We start from the raw sequence: 24,237 nt of genomic DNA, 5'->3' as shown, positions 1-24,237 counted from the left end.
CAGCACTATGGGGATGCCATCACTGTAATGCTACATCACTGTGCGGCCAGCACTATGGGGATGCCATCACTGTAATGCAATATCACTGTGCGGCCAGCACTATGGGGATGCCATCACTGTAATGCAATATCACTGTGCGGCCAGCACTATGGGGATGCCATCACTGTAATGCAATATCACTGTGCGGCCAGCACTATGGGGATGCCATCACTGTAATGCAATATCACTGTGCGGCCAGCACTATGGGGATGCCATCACTGTAATGCAATATCACTGTGCGGCACTATGGGGATGCCATCACTGTAATGCAATATCACTCTGCGGCCAGCACTATGGGGATGCCATCACTGTAATGCAATATCACCGTGTGTCCAGCACTATGGGGATGCCATCACTGTAATGCTACATCACTGTGCGGCCAGCACTATGGGGATGCCATCACTGTAATGCTATATCACTGTGCGGCCAGCGCTATGGGGATGCCATAACTGTAATGCTATATCACTGTGCGGCCAGCACTATGGGGATGCCATCACTGTAATGCTACATCACTGTGCGGCCAGCACTATGGGGATGCCATAACTGTAATGCTACATCACTGTGCGGCCAGCACTATGGGGATGCCATCACTGTAATGCTATATCACTGTGCGGCCAGCGCTATGGGGATGCCATTACTGTAATGCTATATCACTGTGCGGCCAGCGCTATGGGGATGCCATCACTGTAATGCAATATCACTCTGCGGCCAGCACTATGGGGATGCCATCACTGTAATGCAATATCACTCTGCGGCCAGCACTATGGGGATGCCATCACTGTAATGCAATATCACTCTGCGGCCAGCACTATGGGAATGCCATCACTGTAATGCAATATCACCGTGTGTCCAGCACTATGGGGATGCCATAACTGTAATGCTACATCACTGTGCGGCCAGCACTATGGGGATGCCATCACTGTAATGCTATATCACTGTGCGGCCAGCACTATGGGGATGCCATCACTGTAATGCAATATCACTGTGCGGCCAGCACTATGGGGATGCCATCACTGTAATGCAATATCACTGTGCGGCCAGCACTATGGGGATGCCATCACTGTAATGCAATATCACTGTGCGGCCAGCACTATGGGGATGCCATCACTGTAATGCAATATCACTGTGCGGCCAGCACTATGGGGATGCCATCACTGTAATGCAATATCACTGTGCGGCCAGCACTATGGGGATGCCATCACTGTAATGCAATATCACTGTGCGGCCAGCACTATGGGGATGCCATCACTGTAATGCAATATCACTGTGCGGCCAGCACTATGGGGATGCCATCACTGTAATGCAATATCACTGTGCGGCCAGCACTATGGGGATGCCATCACTGTAATGCAATATCACTGTGCGGCCAGCACTATGGTAATGCTTGGTTACTGCATGATCACAAAACATGTACTATAAAGTAGGGAAAGTAGCTTTTTTTTTTTTTTTTTTTTTTTTAAAGATGGCTGCTTATATTCTGAAAGTCAGTGTTTGTAGATATTGCCAATTAGGACAAAGTTACAGCAAAGCTGCAATACAATTACCAATCAATCATCTGCACTATTCTTATGCTTTATCCTCTAATAGGCAGGCACGGTTCCAGCAATGGGAGACCAATATATTGGTGGCATCTCTTATGCCGTTGCCTTTCCCCATTTCATTGCAATGAATCAGACCCCAGTGTAGAGACTCTGCCTAATAATAAAAAGAGCAAGAAGAGTTAGGAGCCTGAGAGACAGCCAACGATGAGACTATTAAAGGAGAAAGCAGCCGAAAGGCAGCAAATATTGCACAGAAGCATGACTGCTAGAGACATGGCCACTCTCAGGGGTACATTTATTAATAAGAAGAGAGTTCTATTGAAGATGGGAAGTTGCCCATAGTAACCAATCAGATGCTTTCTATTTTCTTCTAGAAGGTCCAAAATAAATAAGAGTAGCATCTTATTGGTTGCTATGGGCAAGGTCCCATCTTAATCAATTTAACCCTTAGCATCTGGGATATCCTCAGGGTGCTGCCGAAGGGGAAGAGATTTGGTTGTGCTGCCACCAGTTCCCACGGCAGCACATTCACACTGGCGCAGAGAGGGCTATTATTATTATTATTATACAGAGGTGACCTATTCTACCACAAGTTTCAGACCTTCCGGACAATTTAACTAGGACAATAGCCAAGGAGAAGGAGCCACGTAATAAGGGAGAAAGCAAGACGCCAAAGACGTATGACCAGTGTTGGCTCCTATCTTATAGTAGGAGGCTGCCGCTGGCCGCTGTGGGTAATGCCAGCACACAAGCCAATGGGAATCTCTTTGCAATTCCCTCTAAGATGGATCCAATCCAATCCCTCCCAGCAACCCTGGGAGCTGCTATGTCACACTGTGCAGATGCAGAAGAACTCCCTGGTCCTAAACCTGGAAGTCCCTCTATGGGAAAGGACAGCTCTTCTCCGTGTATTTCTAGGTACAGACTGTTATTGATGCTGGTATGTATCCGCTAAGTGGCAGAATGCATAGCATCCTAGATGTAATGCATAGTACATCCCATTCTAAGGCTTTAATTAGCAACCGCCCTTCCCAAAGGGGAAACCCCAAAACCTCTCCCAAAAATCCATGTGATGTCACCATAAATCTGTAAGTAAAGATCTGCAGGTGCTACATATATATATATATATATATATATATATATATATATATAAACAGTAAGTAGTGATGTCATGTCAGTAATCAACTTGAACTGAATTTCCCTAGAAGAATAACACACCCTGGATATACTCTGTTGTTAATTTGTGTGTTGGGATCATGACAGAACATGGTCATTTCAAAACACAGTTACACAATGGTGTACATAACCCAATATATAATCACATACTATTCATGTTCTGCAGCAAATATTACAATTTATAGAGGCCTAAATACTAATGGCAATTATCCATTAAAACAACAAAACAAAGATTTAGATTAAAGAGACAGAGAAAAAAAGACCAAAGGACAGAGGGAATGTTAGAAATATAAGGTTTATTAACAAAGAAGAGGATAAGTGCACTTAATACAGACAACACATTTCAGCTTTTCTCCAAGAATGTATCCTGGAGAGTCTACATTGCATCAGGCCTTTCACCACCAGAGGGCATCATGGAGTAACCAACAGATTAGGGGCCAGATCATTAAGAAATGAATGCATTACGTATAAGGTAAAAAGCTACCTCTGCACAGAATTCTATTGGGAGAGTCATTTCTTGGTTATAAGAATGAATGCACACATTGCCAAGAATTATGGGAGAGCAATACTGCAGTACGTATATATGTCCCTGGGCCGAGAATGAAAATCTGGGATGTTTTTGGTTGCTGGGGAAACGTTCTAAATGCTGACAATGGTTAGCCTCAGCCATTGTAATACTTTTTTAGCTCGTATATATTGCCCAGGTTTTTACAATAGCTAAACAAGCATTATTTGTATGGGATTCAATACTGCACTTCCTAACTATGTGGCCAATCCAATATGCTGCACGTATTGTGCCCTACACACATTTCACAGGATATGTTCAAACATTGCGCTTCTGATTCCCTTGCAATTCCAATGTAATAATAACAGAGCTCTAAGCTCAGTTATTACCCAGTCTTGTTTTTTTTTAGAATTGTAATGTTTACAATTAATGGAATATGCTGGCACTAGGAATAATAAGAATAATAATAAGTATTATTATTATTATTGTAAAACAAATACATTAGAGTGGGAAAATACAAAGGTGGAAAAGAAGATAGCAGGACAGTGTAGAACAAATGTTAGTGGCAACAAGCAAAGTATCAGAGGCAGCTAAATGGTATAAAATAGTTGATTATTAAAAACAATAGCCAGCAGGTATATCTCAAGAAAGGAGTGCTGATAGTTGCAACAGGGCGTCATATAGTGGTCTTTTCATCTGCTGTTAAATACTGTTTCTAGGTTTCTCCCTTCTAGACATTCAAAACTCATTTTCTCTGCACACAACACCCACATCATTGAACCCATTACTGCTTTTTAGGGAAACCACGTAAACAATGGCAATATTTTCCTATGTGCAAACCTCTAAATACATTATCATATAGGGCGAGATGTACTAAGCCTGTGATAAAATGGAGAGTGATAGACCATTAGTCAATCAGCTCCTACCTGTCACTCTTCAAACACAGCCTCTAACATTGCAGGTAGAAGCTTAGTACATCTGGCCCTCAGTGAGATAGGTACCTGTGTCCCAAAAGATCTGCCTTAAAAAAAAAAAAAAAAGTATTTTGTCCTTACTTCTCACCTAGTTTGAGCTGTAAACTAAAATATATGTTAACTTAAAGCAAACTTATAAACTGAACAAAAAGACTCACAAATGGGTTTCAAACCGCTTTAATAATGTTTAGTAGTGCTCATTCTAGCACCCGCCAACTTTGAAAACCCATGCAGTTCCTGCTCCCTGCCTGGGGTGTCGCTGTCTGCTGTAGTGTTTCTAGCACAGATATGGATTGCATATCAGTGCTGATATACAGACCACACTGTGCTAGAAGCACTACAGCAGACAGCGACACCCCAGGCAGGGAAGAGGAACTGCATGGGTTTTCAAAGCTGGCGGGTGCTAGAATGAACACTACATTTAGGCCAACCTGTGGCTAATTGTATCAGCCCCTTATGTCTTCTGATATCAGTTACTTAAAGGGCCTGATTCTGGGTCATTCACAAAAGCAAATTCTCTCTCTAATGGACAAAACCATGTGCACTGCAGGTGGGGATGATGTAACGTGCAGTGAGTTAGATTTGGATGTTATTTTGTTTCTATGCAGGGTAAATACAGACTGGTTTATTTTAACACTGCAATATATATTATATTATAAATCAGACTCTCTCTGAGCAGGTTACATCTGCCCCACATGCAGTGCACATGGACTTGTCCAGTAAAGAGAGAATTTGCTTTTTTGAGTGAACCAGAATGAGGCTCAAAACGTAGCATCAAGTAATGAAGAGAAAACAAAGTCTAACAAAGAACACACCAAACCCCACAAAAAGGCATCATGAATCAACCAATTGTCTTTATAGCTAAACTTCAATGAGAAACATTTAACTGGGTTTATGAAAATTACAGTACTTGTTTCCTAGCACGGCGCCCATCGCATACCATAAGGCATACGATCGTATGCGATGCAATGTTAGCCAATATTATACAATTTTTTTTTTTTCAATGTTAAATGTGCCCCCTATAAGATAAATAATTGTATAAGCACCGTAATAGGTACAAAAAAAAAAGCACCCCCTCGCCACCCGTACTATCAACGCCAACCCGAAGCGTGGCCGACCTTTTCATCCCCCCACTATCCACGTCGGCGTGGAGTTGACTCTATATAGTGTGGTGAACGCAGCGAGCCACCGTGCCTGAAGCATGGCGAGCGCAGCGAGCCCCGGGATGGGACGGGGAATACATGTGAAGTAATGCGCTTCCGCTCGCACCTCTTCGGGCTCAGTGGCTCGCTGCGCTCGCCACACTATATAAAATGAACTCCACGTCGATGTGGATAGTGGGGGTATGAAAAGGTCGGAGGACGCGTACCGCCGCCCCTCACGGGCTCGCCACGCTTCGGGTTAACGTCAATACTGGGGGTGCCTTTAACATTTTAAGCACCCATTAGTGCTTATACAATTAAAAATCATATAGGTGCTTATACAATTTAAAAATCGCATCGCATGCCATACGTCCGCATGCGATGCGATGCCATACAACTTAATATCGTGGGTGCCGTGCTAGGAAACAAGTACCAAAATTACATTGTTAAGTATCCAAATAACTTAATTTAAATATTCAGAAATTAAAATAATAAGGTAAAATACAGCGAACATAGGAATACCGGCAGACGGGGTGCCAGTGGTCAGTAGACAGGGATCGGGTAAGTATACTTAATTTCTCCCTGCCCCTCCTAACCCTCCCTTGCCGCAGGCTAAACACTTTCCCTCACCCACACTTTAATCTACTACACATACATGCAATATAGGCCATCTTATACGTTATCCTGAAGACGAAGCAGTAAACCTTCGAAAATAATTCTGCCTCTATTGATTAGATTTATCAGAGGGCCGCCTTCAAAAAATTTTTTTTCAGGTCTTACTACCCAGGTAGCTCACAAAAGCTTTATAGCTCCTCCTCCACTGCTCCTTACCTCTCTTCACTGATCTCTATCCACACTCCCTCCCGCCCTCTTCGCTCCACCGCCGACTGACCTCTCACCTAATCACCTCCTCCCACTTCCGTGTCCAAGACTTCTCTCGCGCTGCCCCCCTGCACTGGAACAACCTCCCGCCACCCATCAGGCTTTCTGATTCCCTTACCTCCTTCAAGCGCTCCCTCAAAACCCACTTCTTCCGACTTGCCTATCCCTCCTCCTCCTAACCTCTTTTGCTCCTCCTATCCTGCCTACCCTACCCCTCCATCCGTTCCTACTTATCCTATTGTTTTTCGTTCGTCCACCCACCTCCTTTTAGTATGTTAACTCTTATGAGTAGGGCCCTCCTTCCTCACATACTCACCCTACCTCTTTACCTCACCTGTGCTCCTGTCCTGTTCTTCCCTTTCTCTACTTCATCTTCAGTCTCCTCGACAAATTCGACACCTACTTCAGAACTGATGATGATTTTAGTTCTACCAGCTATACCCTATTTATGCCGTATTTTATCAACACACCCTGTACGTTACCTTGTCATTTGTTTTTGTTTGCTATGTACGGCGCTGCGGACACTTTGTGGCACCTTATAAATAAACGTACTTCTACTACTAGCTTTCTAAGTAAATCGCAAACCCTGCTTTAGTGTCTGTCTGTGTATGTCAATGAGCCCCATGCAAAACTAAAATGTTATTTTGTGTGACTATCTTTTACTTCTGCAAATGGTAATGCAAATCCCTACCCATTGAAATTCTGCTCTAATTCAGCAGAATAGAAAGAAAATAATGAGACATTATACATGTGTTTCTTCAGTCTGTTCCAATTACAATCAATGATTAAAGATGATGCACAGCTACATACTTAATAGTTATATGTAAAGTTTCATAGATGAGAACTAGTGGGATGAAAAATGTGTCAGTCTTTTACAATTGCTAAACTGGGATCTCAGACGATTGCATCATGTGTGGGGGCGGAGCATCATATTATACCAATACTAAAATCCACTCCAAATGTATGGTCATTTCTCTGCCCTAAACCCAACAATGCTAGAGTGACACTGACAATAAATGAATAGATTAACGAATACAAATCAAATAACCTGTTCATTGTTCAACAGGCAGGTTAGAACTACCAGTCCACAAAATAATGTGCCACAGTCCAGTCCTGCTAGACTCGTTTATCCTGTGGGCTTCAGCATAATGCTCACATCACTAATTGCACAAGACATGTGACAGCAGGATTGATATATATTTTCCATTTAAACCAACTTCCATACAAAATTGTTTCGCTTCTTTCCTGTACCTTTCTGTCAGTTACAGGAATCACATTCACTTAGTACTGTACGACCATACAGTTGTCATACCATACTATGTAGTGCTCTGTTACATTTATGATCCATATATTGCTACGGATAGAAAAGTTCCACTTATTTATGCACTCCGACTCTAGGACCTAAAATGCACTTGAAAAAAAATATTTTAAATACATGGCAAATGTTTAGCTGTGTTCATCCTATGCAACATTTGGGAGAAGTGTGGGAGTGTTACATGGAATAAGGACATGGAAACCTTTTTTAACGAGGAAGTGGAGTCAATGTTGCTATTACTGAAGTTCCACGTGTATGGATGGGACAAGACATTGCTCGCATGCTGGTGTAAATGACAAGTGACGCAGGGCTCGCATGCTGGTGTACATGACACGTGGCGCAGGGCTCGCATGCTGGTGTAAATGACACATGGCGCAGGCCTCATATGCCGGTATACATGAAATGTGGCACAGGGCTCCTATGCTGGTGTACATGACACGTGGCACAGGGCTCCTATGCTGGTGTACATGACGCGTGGGGCAGGGCTCGCATGCTGGTGTAAATGACACGTGGCGCAGGCCTCATATGCCGGTATACATGAAATGTGGCACAGGGCTCCTATGCTGGTGTACATGACGCGTGGGGCAGGGCTCGCATGCTGGTGTAAATGACACGTGGCGCAGGCCTCATATGCCGGTATACATGAAATGTGGCACAGGGCTCCTATGCTGGTGTACATGACACGTGGCACAGGGCTCCTATGCTGGTGTACATGACACGTGGCGCAGGGCTCGCATGCTGGTGTAAATGACACATGGCGCAGGCCTCATATGCCGGTATACATGAAATGTGGCACAGGGCTCCTATGCTGGTGTACATGACACGTGGCACAGGGCTCCTATGCTGGTGTACATGACGCGTGGGGCAGGGCTCGCATGCTGGTGTAAATGACACGTGGCGCAGGCCTCATATGCCGGTATACATGAAAAGGGCTCCCATGCTGGTGAACATGACATGGGGCGCATGGCTCCCATGCTGGTGTATATGACATGGGGCGCATGGCTCCCATGCTGGTGTACATGACATGAGGCACATGGCTCCCATGCTTGTGTACATGACATGAGGTGCATGGCTCCCATGCTGGTGTACATGACACGTGGCACAGGGCTCCCATGCTGGTGTACATGACAGGAGGCGCATGGCTCCTATGCTAGTGTGCATGACACGTGGCACAGGGCTCCCATGCTGGTGTACATGACACTGGGGCGCAGGGCTCCCCTGCTGGTGTACATGACACAGGGCGCAGGGCTCCCCTGCTGGTGTACATGACACAGGGCGCAGGGCTCCCCTGCTGGTGTACATGACATGGGGCGCAGGGCTCCCATGCTGGTGTACATGACACTGGGGCACAGGGCTCCCCTGCTGGTGTACATGACACAGGGCGCAGGGCTCCCCTGCTGGTGTACATGACACAGGGCGCAGGGCTCCCCTGCTGGTGTACATGACATGGGGCGCAGGGCTCCCATGCTGGTGTACATGACACTGGGGCACAGGGCTCCCCTGCTGGTGTACATGACACAGGGCGCAGGGCTCCCCTGCTGGTGTACATGACAGTGTTCCTCCCAGGCTTAAAGTTAAAGAGAGTCCCATGACACCTGGCTCTCACCAATTAGACCTTGTTGCAAGTGGACACTGATTCCAGACAGATCACCCTATGGGAAGATCATGTAATCTTCCCATCGGGCGCTCAATTTGGAATCAGTGTCCACCAGCAACAAGGTCTAATTGGAGAGTGTGCCAGTTGTCAGGGGATGGTCTCCAGGGCTGCACGGACAGTGTCCTGGGTGGCAGAGGTCTAGCCGATGACCTGTGTAGGGTAGACGACTGCAATCCCTCCCCCTGAATAAAATCCAGGATGCGCTGTTCAGTTTATTATTTAATAACATTCAAGTTTAAATCAATATAAAAGGTCAGGATTTAAACACTTAGGGCAAGATGCACTAAGCCTTGATAAGTTATAAAATGGAGAGTGATAAGCCACCAATCAGTTTCTACCTGTCATTTTTCAAACAAAGTCTGTGACATGGCAGGTAGGAGCTGATTGGCTGGTGGTTTATCACTCTCCATTTTATCACTTTTCAAACTTAGTACATCTGGCCCTTATTCCGAAGACCCCCACCCGGAAACTTGTTGACACAGGGCATAGGGCTCCCATGCTGGTGTACATGACAAGGGGTGCAGGGCTCCCATGCTGGTGTACATGACATGTAATTCTACATGCCATGTGTGCGAAAACAAACACAATCCACATTTTAAAGAAGGATTAAAATGTTCTAGTTAATCACTTGGATGCATCACGGATGGGGCTGATATATCGGGTAAAATCTGCCCAAATCAAAAGGTGTTTGAAATAGGATCGGATCCTTGAGAGCTTATGTGCAACACATAGGGGGTATGCAATCTGGGTTCAGTTGTCGATCCCCGCCGACAGCCGTGATCCAGGCCCGTTTGCGGTCAGATCGACCGCATAACGACAGATGGGATTCAATGTCCTGCCTGCTGATGGGCGCAAAGGGGGCGTGGATCCAAAACGGCCTTGGATTGTCGACCTGCGGCCCGGATAACGACAATCCACGGCCGTTATCGGCAAAACGGGCCCGTCAGCTTCTGAAGTCGGGCCCGGTCTGCCGTGATCCCGCATCAATGAATAGGGAGCCGCCACTATTTCCCACATCGGAAATAGCAGCGGCACATTGCATACCCCCCATTATATCAGGGACCATCAGCAGCACATCATAGTATCGCATCTGATTTCCATTGAACTCCCCAGTAGTTCTTTTACATGCGATAAATCGCATCCAATTTATTGCATGTAAAAATAGCACACCAAGCACCAAGTCAGAAGGAGCCTTCCGGGGGAGTTCAAAGGAAAATAGGTCCGACTTGTGCATTTAACACCACCTTTAGTCCAATTTATTTAAAAGTTATTTAAACACCACAGAATCCTCTGGTGCGTTTATTCCCATTTGTGCAACGTACAGTAGAATTCCTAATTTCTGATGTATATAAAGACATTAATGTGTGCATGGGGAGATTTCCCACTAAACCTTGGTTGCATCCCTGCGGGATTATATTTGTCAACATTAGCTAAGTTAAATGTGCGGAATGTAAATATATTCCTTGTATAGAGCTTTGCCTTGTATATAAAAGGCTAGGTCTCCCTCTGTTTCCTTTAAATAATGCACCGACCACTCTACAAATGTTCTGCAGATAAACTTACATGAAATATGGATTATGTCTGAAAAGAATAATCATTTAACTGATGCAGGAGCAGGTCCTATATTAACGACAATGAAAGTTCCTCATTAAACTATTTTAAGGCTTAGAAATTAATACCGTTTTTCCACCAAAATCCTGGGTCACATACCTGGGATTTTGACCCAGGATTTTTTTGGGGATCCCTTCCATGGTCTCCGATTCCACTGCCCTGTTTTCCTGGGCTGATCCCTTTTCAGTGGAAAGCAGGAAGGTGGGGGAAGGGGGGTGGTTCTGGCAGCTGGACAGTGATGGGCGGGGCTGGTCAGCGGCGGACAGGTGGGCAGAGGGAGGAGTCTACGCTATGGCAGCCCTTCCTGCCCGGGTCAAAAAGCCCAGGTAAGAGCTGTTTCCATGGCTTGTTACCCGGGTTTAACCCACTAAAAACCCTGTTTGATTCCTGTGTAAGAATCCCAGGTCACTAGACCCGGGATTTTCACCTGTTCACGTGCAAAAACCCAGGATTTTTAAGTCGGTGGAAAAGTGGTATTAAGCTCCATACACATTAGACGACCCCACCGCCTCCAGTATTCTTGGCGACGGGGACCCAGCGAGGGGTGCTGGCATCGGCAAGTGCATACACACTTGCCAATGCCGGCTCAAAGTGCGCATAGTTAACAATATGGAGTGCATGCACTAGATAAAGTGAAAAATATCTTTCAGAATGTTCTTTCTGAAATATATTTAACTTTATCTTCTAGTGTGTATGGGGCTTTAGTGCTTTTTATTAGGACCTGTGTTTTATAGTGTAGATTATACAAATATTTCTTGACTAAAGGTTTCCATAAGCAGAGTGATTTTTCAGTCACCGCTCCCTTGTCTGATGTAGCCATGCCGGAGTGTCTGGAACCACCTCATCCTACATGGCAGTTACCAGCATTTCCCTTCTTCAGTAAATTATTTTTACCAAAATTGGCCCATGGCTACAATCTACCAAATTAAGACTAGAAGATTAAACTGCGTGTGTATGGTCAGTTATAGGAATAACCAGGGTGCCATTTCAGCAGAAGAAGGTAAAGACATCCCCAGAGTTAAACTTAAGTTATTGGCTATCAAGTTACATGACACATTTACAGATCTACTGCCCATACGGCACTATACAGTCAATAGCATAAACCAGGGATTCCCTACAGAACTGACAAAGGGGAGCGAAAACTTACATCTGTCACTATATACAAATCCAGCTGTCTTTGTAAAATACACATGGTACAAAAATATAACCAACGGTGCAGATATCACAAATGGGGTATAAACACAGCAGACACTTCTGAAATCACAAACACATGATTTAGTCAACAAATTTCCCAGTGTCCACATTCCCTCCATCTGTGTTCACACAGCAATCTCATCTTCCAGGCTGTCCCCCAGCATGTCTCTATGCAAGACATGGACCAGCCTGCCACCCTCATCCTGCCAGGACTCCCTTTCCTCACTGTCATCAGTGTTGGATTCATATTCGGATGCAATGCCAGATTCTCTAAACCTATAAAGCTCCAGGCTGCCCAGCAGTTCACCTGACCCCTCTCCCTCGCCTGAAATAAAGCGATAGCACTGCACCTTCACCAGGCAGTCTGTCCTACCTAATGGGCTGCCCAGCTGGAAGGAAGGATCGGGTTCAGTCAATGGGGGTAGATCTTCTGGCTGTGGTGTTGAAGGGTCACAAAGCACTGGAAGGACACTGGAACGGAATGTGATTTCCAAGAGGCTGTCTTGAGATCCCACTGCAAAGTTACAGAAGTATTTCAGGAAGAAACGCACACAGCCATAATGCCTCGCAGTCTCCCAAGACCCATGGACAGCACTTATATTCCAGCATAAAGATGCAGCAATAGTAAGAAGCCAAATATTTTACCAGTAATCTGAATAAAATGCAATTATCTGTGTTATAACTTATAGGTCAACAGAAACTTCCCAGCAAAAATATTTGTAGAGAAAATATATTTATAATGTAAAATGGATTCACAACAAAATCTTACTGTCGCTCTTTCCAGACAACTTGAACTCCAGCTCCTGCACCTGTTTGACCAGTAGGGAGATGTGCTGTAGCAAGTCCTTGTTCTGCAAGAGCAGCTGATGGACTCTGGCCTGAGACTCTAGCCTGGCAGCAGCTTCAGCAGACAGCTGGTCCTTAAGCAAATGTACCTGCGGTAAATGGGACAGGTAAATTCCAGCAGGCTGATACATAAATGCCAAAGTCAGAAATACCAATACCTCCCTATCTCTTACCTGAGCCACAGCCACTTGTGTCTGCTGCTGTTGCTGCTGCAGCTGTTGTTGGAGGAGCTGTATTTGGTGGTGGATGGATAATGGAGTTCCAGGGGCTAATTGGCTACCAGAGGGAAGCAGCATCTTGGGGGAGGCAGAAAGGACTTGTTCCTGGATACAACAATAAGAAGTGTAAGTACACACAGAGGGTACACAGTATTAACATCGAAAAGCATACTGGATTAATATCTAGAGCTGAAGTGAGTGTTTGGGTATGCGCAACTTCGTCTGTGCACGTTTGGTAAAATACAAAATATGCTTCCATATTACACTTCACGCTTACCAACCCTACACATGAAAGGTGTAATCGACTTTGTTCTCTTACTGCTCTGACATGTTAATTGGCAATAAGGGAAACTTACTGAACATTCCCAGCACTGGAGTACCCTCTACTACTTTCATCTACAGGTTGGAATAACCAAGACTCGTCCCAAGATACAACTGGCAAGACCCATATTCCTAGACAGCATACAATGCTAAACAATCTGCTGACTAACAGTGAAGTCACCGTGTTTAGACGTCCGCATACAATACTGACTTATACCAGACGTCCACATACAAACATGTTACAGTGATCCTGGCCATGGTCTTCATGGGAATAGAATACAATCTTCTACCCCATAAATAGAGGGAATCTGAAAAATAACCCATCCCTTTATGAACTCGGGGTGAGAGGAATAATTATACTGCAATTTTGAATGCACCCTCACAACAATACTGGTCATACCAAAGGGTTTTATACTATAAAATAAAAGACTAATAGAAGATACACACGGTGAGATATGTACTATTTTTCTATTCGATTTTGCTTATAGAAGCAAAATCTAATAGAAATCGAATAAAAAATTGGATGGGGATCGCATGGTTTTGTTAATTTGATACAGAATCTATCCCAATGAATGCTCCCGTGTAGCGTAAATCAAAAAGAAAAATAGTCGTGGCAGGCAAGACTATCTAGTACACATGGCTGGATTATCCAAGGGGCAACAGGGGCGGTCAACCCGGGGCCCCCACACATTAGGGACCCCCACATACTGCCTCCCCTAGCTCTCTCCCAGCATTTGCCCTGCTGCCGATCATTGCTGATCAGTCAGCATGGCAGGACCTCTGTCCCAGCAGCTGCAGACAATAGCAGCCGCTGGGCTGTGCCAAAGGCTGAGCCGCTGTTATTAAACAGGCACCTGGCTGGGTGAGTGTGAGCTGCTTTAAGGACTCTGGGGTCGGCGCACTGAGAGACTGATCTGTGTGTGGTGCTGCTGCTGCTGGAAAACAGATCTGTGCGGTGGAGTTCTGCTGTGTGGCAGTTCTGTGTGGATGCTGCGGGCATCCCTGGGAAACATTAGGTGAAGGAGCATAAAGTATCCTGGATCTGTACTAGACACCATGCTGGCTGCATAAAGTGCTGTAACCTTACACACAGGTAAGAGCTGAGATTTTCCTCTCCTCAGGATTTATTCATTAACCTGCTATTAGACCAGAAAAGTCTCCTGCTGCTGCTGGGATGTGTTCGCTGCGTAGCATTTGGTTTGCTTGGAAGCAGTTATACTGTGTGTAAGTGTAAATTAACCCCTCCCCTGTGTACCTGGGCTGTACACAGGGGGGTTCTTTGGCCACAATTTTTAATGGTGGGGGGCCCACACATTTGTTGCCTGGGGCCACCACCAGCCTTAATCCGGCCCTGATAGTACAGATCCGTACTATATAGTCAAAACCGAATGTGAACACTGTAACCAACCTAGAACCAGACACAGATCCAGACAACCATTTTTTTATTTATGCTGCTTAGTTTTAACTTTTTTTTTTAGCGACACCCTAATAACTTCAATTATTTTTCTCCTGATAAAAAAAATGGGCCATCCAATTAAAGCTAATTTTTTCATAAGAGAAAAGTCCCATTTTTGGGTGATGGCACTTGGGAGTCAGGGCGAAGTATCCAGACCCATATGTTATTGCGGTTCTGAGAGGAACTTTCGGGGATTCTGCTTCACATACGCATAATTCCCGATAAGTAGCGGCTAACTGGTTAGCCCCCTGTGAATCCATAAACTGCATTCATTTACCATGGTTAATTAGATACCAGCCTTATTGCTTTATGTTTCATCATTATACGAGTGGCCAAATTAATTTTGACCACAAGGCAATTTTTTGCAAAGTAACTATTCCGCTGAGGTAGGATAGGGGGTCCCATAGGAACAGGATGAAGATATGCAGAAGCGTAACTGATGCAATCTAACGAACCTTGAATGTGGACTGATTGTTGGTGCCAGCTCCAGCTGTGTGAGCATTAGCAAAATGTTTGAGGGCAGTAGTTGTGTACACAGAGTGAACCAGCAAACAACTGGGTCCGAGTGCTAGATGTGTAGTCATAACCGGCTACTGGGTGTTTTGGAATGGAACACAGAAGCTGCAGACCCAGTTCAGTCCCACAGATGGGTAAAGAAAAGCAAATTAGGGAAAATCTGAAACCGGAACACTTTAGATCGACCTCTTTATACCATACATTACGTTGTATGGACTAGAGGAGCAGACCTGTCTGTGCAACACCGCTACATATGTGTCCACATACATCTATTCTCCATGTGAAACAAGTGTAAGTGTCAAATGACTGTAGCACCAAGCGTGTTTGTGTATGACTTATTCCATTAAAATGCAAAAAACACACAAGATTTTAGCAGCGCTCAAATGGATGAGTGAATCAATGTGATAAATAAATATAACAATTTATTGTTTAAAATACAAAAGTGTTGAACACTCGGTTAGTGACACTTAAATTATAACACGTGTCATTGTGTACATTTAAAGCTGGCGTAAGTCCAGGGAAACGCATTGGTGGTGCTGATCTTGGCTATTCTTATTCAGAGAACGTGTTACCAAATACCTGCTTATTCTTCTGACCACAGGTCTATCTAACTGTGGAAAGTCTCCGGCTTATTACCTGTCACGAGGTTGCAGGTAGGCTTATACCAACAACAGCCACTCCCTCGGTGGGCGCACAGGAGATCAATTGCCGAATTACAAGGACTCCCTTTACATCTGGACCTTTGCTTTGTGGACAGTGCAGGACATAATTCCACCTTCAATTGGGGCATACCCACTCACGTAAGATCTGATCATCTAGCCATTAACCAATTTTAAACTCTTTAAATGTACACAATGACACGTGTTATAATTTTAGTGTTACTAACCGAGTGTCCAACACTTATGTATTTTAAACAATAAATTGTTATATTTTTTTATCACATTGATTCACTCATCCATTTGAGCGCTGCTAAAATCTTGTGTGTTTTTTGTCGAATATCCATTGTGGGACCTGACCCTCCCACCTTAGCAGCTGCTCTTTCTTAATTAATTAAACAACTCTAATCAAGTGCTCCTAGGGGACAGCAATTATTGCTGAACCCTCAATACATTCCTTCCATTAAAATGCCCCTTTGCAGAAACAAGCTAATATGATGCACAAGCAGCTTCTGCCAATTCAAATATTTAAAATATTTTTCATGCATGTGTTCAAAATCATGCACCTACAGTAGTATACTGAACCACTATGCTTCCATTTACCTTCTTTTCATCAGGACGGGCACTTTCACCATTCACAGCATCCAAATCGGTAACTCCACGGCTAAAGGCAGGACCCTGGTCTCCTGGTAAAGGGCTATCCAGAGCATCTATATCCGTCTCATCAGCATTGTGGTCCACACTGGCAGTTATGTGCGTCACTGGTGACAGGGAGATGAGCAAGGGAGGGACAACAAAGAAAGGTTTAATTTTTTTTATTTTTTAAATCATCATGTCACATTTAGAAAGACACTAGGACAAAGAGCCGAGTCATGTGACACAATGCCTAACCCAATTATTATAAAAGTAAGAACGGTGATATACAGACATCCATATTACAGCATGTATAGGATACTGTAAGTCACCAGTAAATCCCCTAGTACATACCTGGGACACCAGAGTCATCATTGCTCTTCTCACTCTCATCATCCTCCTCTCTTCCATCTCCACCCTGCTCGGTATGCTGCAAGCTCAGCTTGTGACACACCTCGAATGCTTGGCCCACCGTCCGCACCACTCGCATGGCTTGGCTCTATGTTGAAGAATGAGAAAAGTATACACTTTACCACTATACAGTAATACACATATGCAGATTAATATACCAAAAAAACATAACTTTTCATATATACTGCTGGCAATTTGGTGAGACTTGATCAGCGATGAGTGGAAACAGGCAAGGGAGACACTGCCTCACCTGTCATACCGCCGTATATTCCAGAACTCGGACTATGAAAAGGATTAGAACAACCCAAAAAATATATTTCCAATATACTACATCAAAATGATGGCTTAGTCACCTTACGCCACTGGGCTATACCTTGTACAAATGCACAAGCAAACAAAGGGGCAGATGTACTAAGAGATTGTATCTGTCCATTTGGTACTTGTGTATTTTGGCGGCGCCCATCGCATCGCATACCATAACGTATACGATGGTATGCGATGCGACGCGATATCGTACGATAGTGCACGATGGCATACAATTTTGAAATTGTATGCCATTGTACATGGCATACAATGCCATACGATGCGATGCGATTAAACATTGTATAAGCACCCTAATGGGTGCTTATACAATGTTAAGCACCCAATTGGGTGCTTACAATGTTAAATGCACCCCCACGCCACCCCCCCCACTATAAATGTGAACCCGAAGCGTGGCGAGCGCAGCGAGGGGCGTCGGTACGCGTCCTACGACCTTTTCATACCGCCACTATCCACGTCGGCGTGGAGTTGAGAATAGAATAGTGTGGCGAGCGCAGCGAGCCACCGAGCCCGAAGCGTGGCGAGCGCAGCGAGCCCCGCGAGGGGACGCGGATACCTTCACAGGTAAACGCGTCTCTTCGCGGGCTTCACAGGTATCCGCGTGCGCTCGCCACGCTTCGGGCTCGGTGGCTCGCTGCGCTCGCCACACTATTCTATTCTCAACTCCACGCCGACGTGGATAGTGGGGGTATGAAAAGGTCGTAGGACGCGTACCGCAGCCCCTCGCGGGCTCGCTGCGCTCGCCACGCTTCGGGTTCACGTTTATAGCGGGGGGGGGGGGGGGGGGTGGTGTGGCGTGGGGGTGCATTTAACATTGTAAGCACCCATTTGGGTGCTTATACGATTTTTGGTCGTATAGGGGGTCAAAATCGCGTTGCATCGCATGCCATTGGGTGCATGGCATGCGATGTGATCTGTCCGTCGTACGACGGACATCGGGGGCGCCGCCAAAATACACAAGTACCGTCCATTTTTTTTTTTGTCAATGTTGATGTATTTAAAAAATAAATAAAGAAAATCAATCTTAACCGATGTTAAACTAATAGTCTTACAGACGGTAAGATTTGGCTTCCGATGTTCCCGATATAGGGAACATCGGAAGCCATATCGCATATTAATTGTCGGCTTTTTTAGGGCTTGCGAGCCCGATGCGCTGCCGATGTGCGCTCCCGTGTGAGCGCAAATCGGCAGCCACATAGAGAGGGCAGGCAAAACTATATAGTGCAGATCTGCCGTGTGTACACACCTTTCCAGGGCTTGAACACACATTTATGAACACTTACAATATAAAAATGAATCTGCCAGTAAATAGGTGTTTTTAACCTGGACGTCCAACATCGACCTTTGGTAAATATACCCCAAAGTTTATCATAGATAAATCTTATGCCACATTTGCCACATTCCTAAAAATCTCCAAGAACAATAATTTAATCTGAAAAGGGCAGATGCTCACAAACTGTGTTAAATACGTATGGGTAGAGAAAATAAAAATGTGCAACCAGCTCCACAATATGTGCCGCCGTGCACTGCTAGCTCTCCACCACTTCTGCGAGGTGAATGGATGCCGCACACAGGCATCCATTCACCTCCTCCCCGGCTCCGCTGCTGTCTGCACAGTACAGCAGAGGCTGTGCGCACCCCCTGCCCAACCTCCATACTGACCGCAGGACGCTGAGAACCAGAGGTTTCTCTCCCCCATTGCTGTAAACAGGAGCAGAGTATGATGACCTGGCATACCCGCTTACAATGCTCTTCACCCGGGTCCTCCCAGTGTTCCACCCTGGTCAGGACCCAGGGTAGGATTCGCAGGGAAATGGACCAGTGTTTTTTATTAGCTACCTCTTTTACACCAATGCTGACCCGGGTCCACAAGGCAAAACCCCGGGTTTTGTTCTTGGTGTAAAAGGAATCTTGCCATCCCTATTTGTTTGGTCCTCCTTTACATCAATGTAATTCAAATTGATGAATGAGATTTTTTCTCCAATACTTACTGTGTAATATCTATGATGAGGTTTTCATTATATGTAAAACATTTATATTCTGCCCTTCACATAGGGCTAACTTAGGATCCTAAAGTCACAAAGCAAGAGCTAATATAATATCAAATGTTTTCTATATAAAAAGTCCCCACAAGAAAGGACATCATTAGATAGGATTCATACGGTGAGGTATTTCTGCTACGCTGCTGTTAATCGCTCCTACAGCCTGACATTGCATGAAGGTCTTGCAGAGGACACACAGAGGAAAACCGATTTATATAACTTTTCACATCAGATGGACGTGTTTACATCTGATGCCAGAGCGTACAATACAGTAAAACAAATGGGAGGTGGGGCTGTTTCAGCTGGTTTTACAGAGAATTCGGGAACCCAGATGGACTATCAAGCTCTACTTTCCACCAATAAATAGTAGTTACCAACCTGATATCTCTATTGCTGCTGAGAATATGACAATCACTCCTACCCCTCAAGCTCGGTGCCTAGGTGTTATCCTTGACTCTGAACTTTTCTTTGTACCCCACATTCCATCTGTCTCAAAATCATGCCACATGCACCTAAAAAACATATTTAAATTTCGCCCTTACCTTACACAAGACACTGCAAAAACTCTAATCCATGCTATCATCATCTCACGCATTGATTATTGCAATAGTCTCCTTATTGGCCTTCCCCAATACAGACTCTCAACACTACAGTCCATCATGAATGCAACTGCGAGGCTAATCTTCCTAGCCAGACGTTCATCATCTGCAGAGCTACTCTGTCAGTCACTTCATTGGTTACCTGTATTCTACCGTATTCAATACAAAATTATTTTACTTACACACAAAGCCATAAACCAAACTACACCAATATAGATATCTTCTCTTATCTCAAAATATCATCCAACATGAGCTCTACGCTCCTCCCAAGATCTGCGTATCTCATCCACACTCATTACTCACTCCCATTCCCAACTGCAGGACTTTCTTCGGCTGCACCCACTCTGTGGAATGCCCTCCCAAGCACAATAAGATTCCTCCAGTCTCCAAACCTATAAGCGTTCCCTAAAAACTCATCTCTTCAGGCAAGCTTATCAAATTCCAGAACCAGTCGGTCATAGAACCTTGCATTCTTATGTATCAATGCCTATTTCTCTATAGATTGTAAGCTTGCGAGCAGGACCCTCCTACATTTTGACTGTCTGTAAATACCCTGTTTGTTGTATCACTGTCTCCTTTGTAAAGCGCAACAGAATATGCTGCGCTATATAAGAAACTGTTAATAAATAAATAAATACTTCCCCATTAAGTCTGAATCTTATACCCGTTGAGAATTTCAGGGATGAAACAGGCAAGAACGGTGCATTGTAGGCAGACTCAACCTTCCTCAGTGCCACAGTTGGTCACTGTTCTTAAAGTGGAATCACAAAACCTACTGCCTGCTGTTGTCCAGGAACTTGTGGTCAAAAAGGGTGTCTTGTAGATCCAGAACAGAAAGAGATAGTACAAGCCGCACAGGAGAGTAATGTGTGATTTTAATATAGACCCCTCTTTTTTATTATCACAGATGTGATTTATGGTAATATTTGGGCAAAGTTGTGCTACCACGGGACACGGATTAGAGACAATTTTATTGGGAAAGAAAAAAGAGTATCACTGTGTGGTGCACATAAGAGAGAAGAGGAATAAAATCTAACTTTTTTTTGGAAATAGCTAATACAAGGTTGCGAAATGTTGACTAAAAACAAACATGTAGGACACGGACAGTGTGATAAAAAGGATACTGAATCCTCACGCAGTGGGTCCCCACTGTAACGCCTTCCCTAATATGTTTTAATTATTCTCTTTTAAGGCATGCGTTACCATCAATGCAAATATATACTGTATTTGGATGATAGTATATTATTCCTCTGTTAACCATTCATTATTGACATATAGCAAAATCATGGGAAATCATCCCTATACAGTCAAAATTGCTTGTCATTTAAATGGAAACTAAGGAATATTTATTATAAATACGGTACAGTATGTGGCAGGGGGCAGACAATATTTTCAGTCCTGGGCATAATGCCGAGTGGTAATTGGCAACCCGGAGCCTGAATCTCGAGGCTGCGGACGCGTGTCCACTCAGACTGACTGGATCCCACTAGGCCGGCTATGCATATGGCGCCACTGCACTGCTCCTAAGGCTCCACGGACCCAGTGAAAACTGGCGTCTGTCAGTAATGAGCACTTCTAAACTAACATGAATCAAAATACATTCAAGTGGGAAGGGAAACAGGGGGGGCTTGAACTGCGGGCGCAGTCGGTCTGCGTCCGCTTAGCAAGTAAGCTTCGTTTGGTCCCGACTGCACCCGCAGTGCAAGCCCCCCTGTTTCCCTTCCCACTTGAATGTATTTTGATTCATGTTAGTTTAGAAGTGCAGCGTTACCGACGGACGCCAGTTTTCACTGGGTCCGTGGAGCCTTAGGAGTGGTGCAGTGGCGCCACTCACCGCAGCTCTCTTTCCAATGCGCACGACAGACCGGAGGTGTAGCAGCCTGACACCCCGGTCCTTCCCTCAACACATAGCGGGAACCACAGGTGACGGCTGGTCCCCTAAGCGGCTGAGCGATCCAGTGTTGGTACGTCTGTCCGCACGTGGCGCATAGCCGGCATAGTGGGATCCAGTCAGTCTGAGTGGACACGCGTCTGCAGCCTCGAGATTCAGGCTACGGGCTGCCAATTACCGCTCAGCATTATACCCAGGACTGGAAGTATTGTCTGCCCTCTGCCACATACTGTACCGTATTTATAATAAATATTCCTTAGTTTCCATTTAAATGACAAGCAATTTTGACTGTATAGGGACGATTTCCCATGATTTTGCTATATGTCAATAATGAATGGTTAACAGAGGAATAATATACTATCATCCAAATACAGTATATATATTTGCATTGATGGTAACGCATGCCTTAAAAAAAAAAAAATTAAAACATATTGGGGAAGGCTTTACAGTGGGGACCCACTGCGTGAAGATTCAGTATCCTTTTTATCACACTGTCCGTGTCCTACATGTTTGTTTGGATTTGGTATGTAATCCCGACGGTCAAAATCCCGAATGGGTCATAATCCCGACAAGGACAAAATACCGACATTTAAAATACCGACATATAGAATGTGCAGGTGAAACTGTCAACATGACTTTGAGTCAACAGGTCGACATGGGTTTTTTCACTTTTTTGACCCGAATGTCGACACAGTTGTTGGAGGTGAACCGCAGCCCCTTCGGGCACGGTGCCTCACTGCGCTCGGCACACTATTTTATTCTCCCACCACGCCCTAGTGTGGATGGTAGGGCATGAAATACCGCCTGTCGGCACATGTCGGGTCAAAAAACAGTGAAAAAAAACATGTCGACCTCGTGACCTGTCGACCCAAAGTTATGTTGACAGTTTCACCTGTACATTCTATATGTCGGTATTTTGACTATGTTGGGATTTTAAATGTCGTGATTTTGTCCTTGTCTGTATTTTAAATGTCGGGATTTTGTCCTCGTCGGGATTATGACCCATTCGGGATTTTTACTGCATCCCGTTTGTTTTTAGTCAATATATCGCAACCATTTATTAGCTAATGCCAATAAAAGTTACATTTTATTCCTCTCCTCTGTTATGTGCACCACACAGTGATACTCTTTTCTTTCCCAATAAAATTGTCTTGTAGATCCACCCTGTGCAACCACTGCTGCAAAACACAGACGTCAATAAAATCTTATTGACCTATGTGCCGTCGGTGTCCAATCACACGTTTATATAGTGTACGTACATCGGGTTGTAAGAATATTAAGTACATAACATAATGAACATCGCTCACTTAATTGTAGTGTCAGTCATCAAGAACAATACAGTGCCATAGATTTTCTGGTGCTATTTTATTATTAGCATACTAACATAGCTGCAACCGGACACCTGCACAATGTAGGAAGCCCGGCAATGTGAAAAACACACTTCTCCGGACACAGATTTAATTCAGCTGCTACCCTGGAGCCTTTAGATATTAATTCTCCATGGAAACCAATATTAAAGGAAAGAGAAGACCACAGTTTTCTCCTTTTAATAACCAAGGTTCTCTTAGAAACCGTACTGTAAACATCAGGAACCAGCAGCGGAAAGCTATGGGTGAGTGGTTGGCACTTTCATAAAGTAAAAATGTTAAGGAGAACAGCTGGAGGCCACTGCTTTGTATGAGTAGTCAGGGGAAGCAGAAACTATTGAGGTCATTAAAGGTTTGAGAACAGGTTAGAGCTGATGGGCAGTAGGCTGTGGTAATAACGAGCTACAGAAGATCAAAGCAGGAAGAGCAAATATACACAAAAATTCCAGATACTCAAGATATACTGTACAGTAGTCTGTAGAGGAACAAAAAAATATCTAGACACGAATTCATGCACTTTACTTGTAAGTAGTTGTTAGCTTCCCTTACTATATTAAAATAACTTTTACTTACACAAAGGTACACTTTGTGCAGAGGTGGGATTCAGCCGGTTCTCACCGGTTCTGCAGAAAGGATACCTAATATACGATCAGTTCTGCAGAACTGTTGGCTAAGGAGCGCCGTGGACACTCACAAGGTACTGTAAGCAGCTGTGACAGCCGGGCAGAGAGCTGCGTGCTGCCCGGCTGTATACACAAAGCAGGTCCGCGGCTATTTTGAATGCTACTGCTGGACCGCGAGCCAATAGGAGCTTGTGGTCCAACAGCCAATAAGGAGCGGCAGTGGTTGCTCCTTATTAGCTGCTGGGCCGTAAGCTCCTACTGGCTCGCAGTCCAGCGGGGGAATTCAAAATAACCGCAGACC

At 44.6% G+C, this 24,237-nt stretch overlaps 1 protein-coding gene across 1 annotated transcript in view; it reads right to left on the bottom strand.

Annotated features, from left to right (window-relative positions):
- Positions 1 to 4,550: 4,550 nt before the first annotated feature.
- The window catches only part of NOS1AP (nitric oxide synthase 1 adaptor protein), a 79,061-nt gene continuing 59,374 nt past the window's right edge, over positions 4,551 to 24,237 (bottom strand). Inside the window, exons 6-10 of the mRNA XM_083156970.1 lie at positions 17,037 to 17,181; positions 16,653 to 16,810; positions 13,056 to 13,205; positions 12,806 to 12,971; positions 4,551 to 12,550 (exon numbers count right to left, since the gene is read on the bottom strand). Of these exons, the coding sequence (XP_083013096.1) occupies positions 12,162 to 12,550; positions 12,806 to 12,971; positions 13,056 to 13,205; positions 16,653 to 16,810; positions 17,037 to 17,181 (1,008 nt within the window). The 3' untranslated portion in view covers positions 4,551 to 12,161. The remainder of the gene's footprint in view (positions 12,551 to 12,805; positions 12,972 to 13,055; positions 13,206 to 16,652; positions 16,811 to 17,036; positions 17,182 to 24,237) is intronic.

Source organism: Crinia signifera, chromosome 8 (genome assembly GCF_055691185.1).
Source record: "Crinia signifera chromosome 8, ASM5569118v1, whole genome shotgun sequence".
NCBI classification, from domain to species: domain Eukaryota; kingdom Metazoa; phylum Chordata; class Amphibia; order Anura; family Myobatrachidae; genus Crinia; species Crinia signifera.
This window is presented reverse-complemented; position numbering and strand designations above follow the sequence as displayed.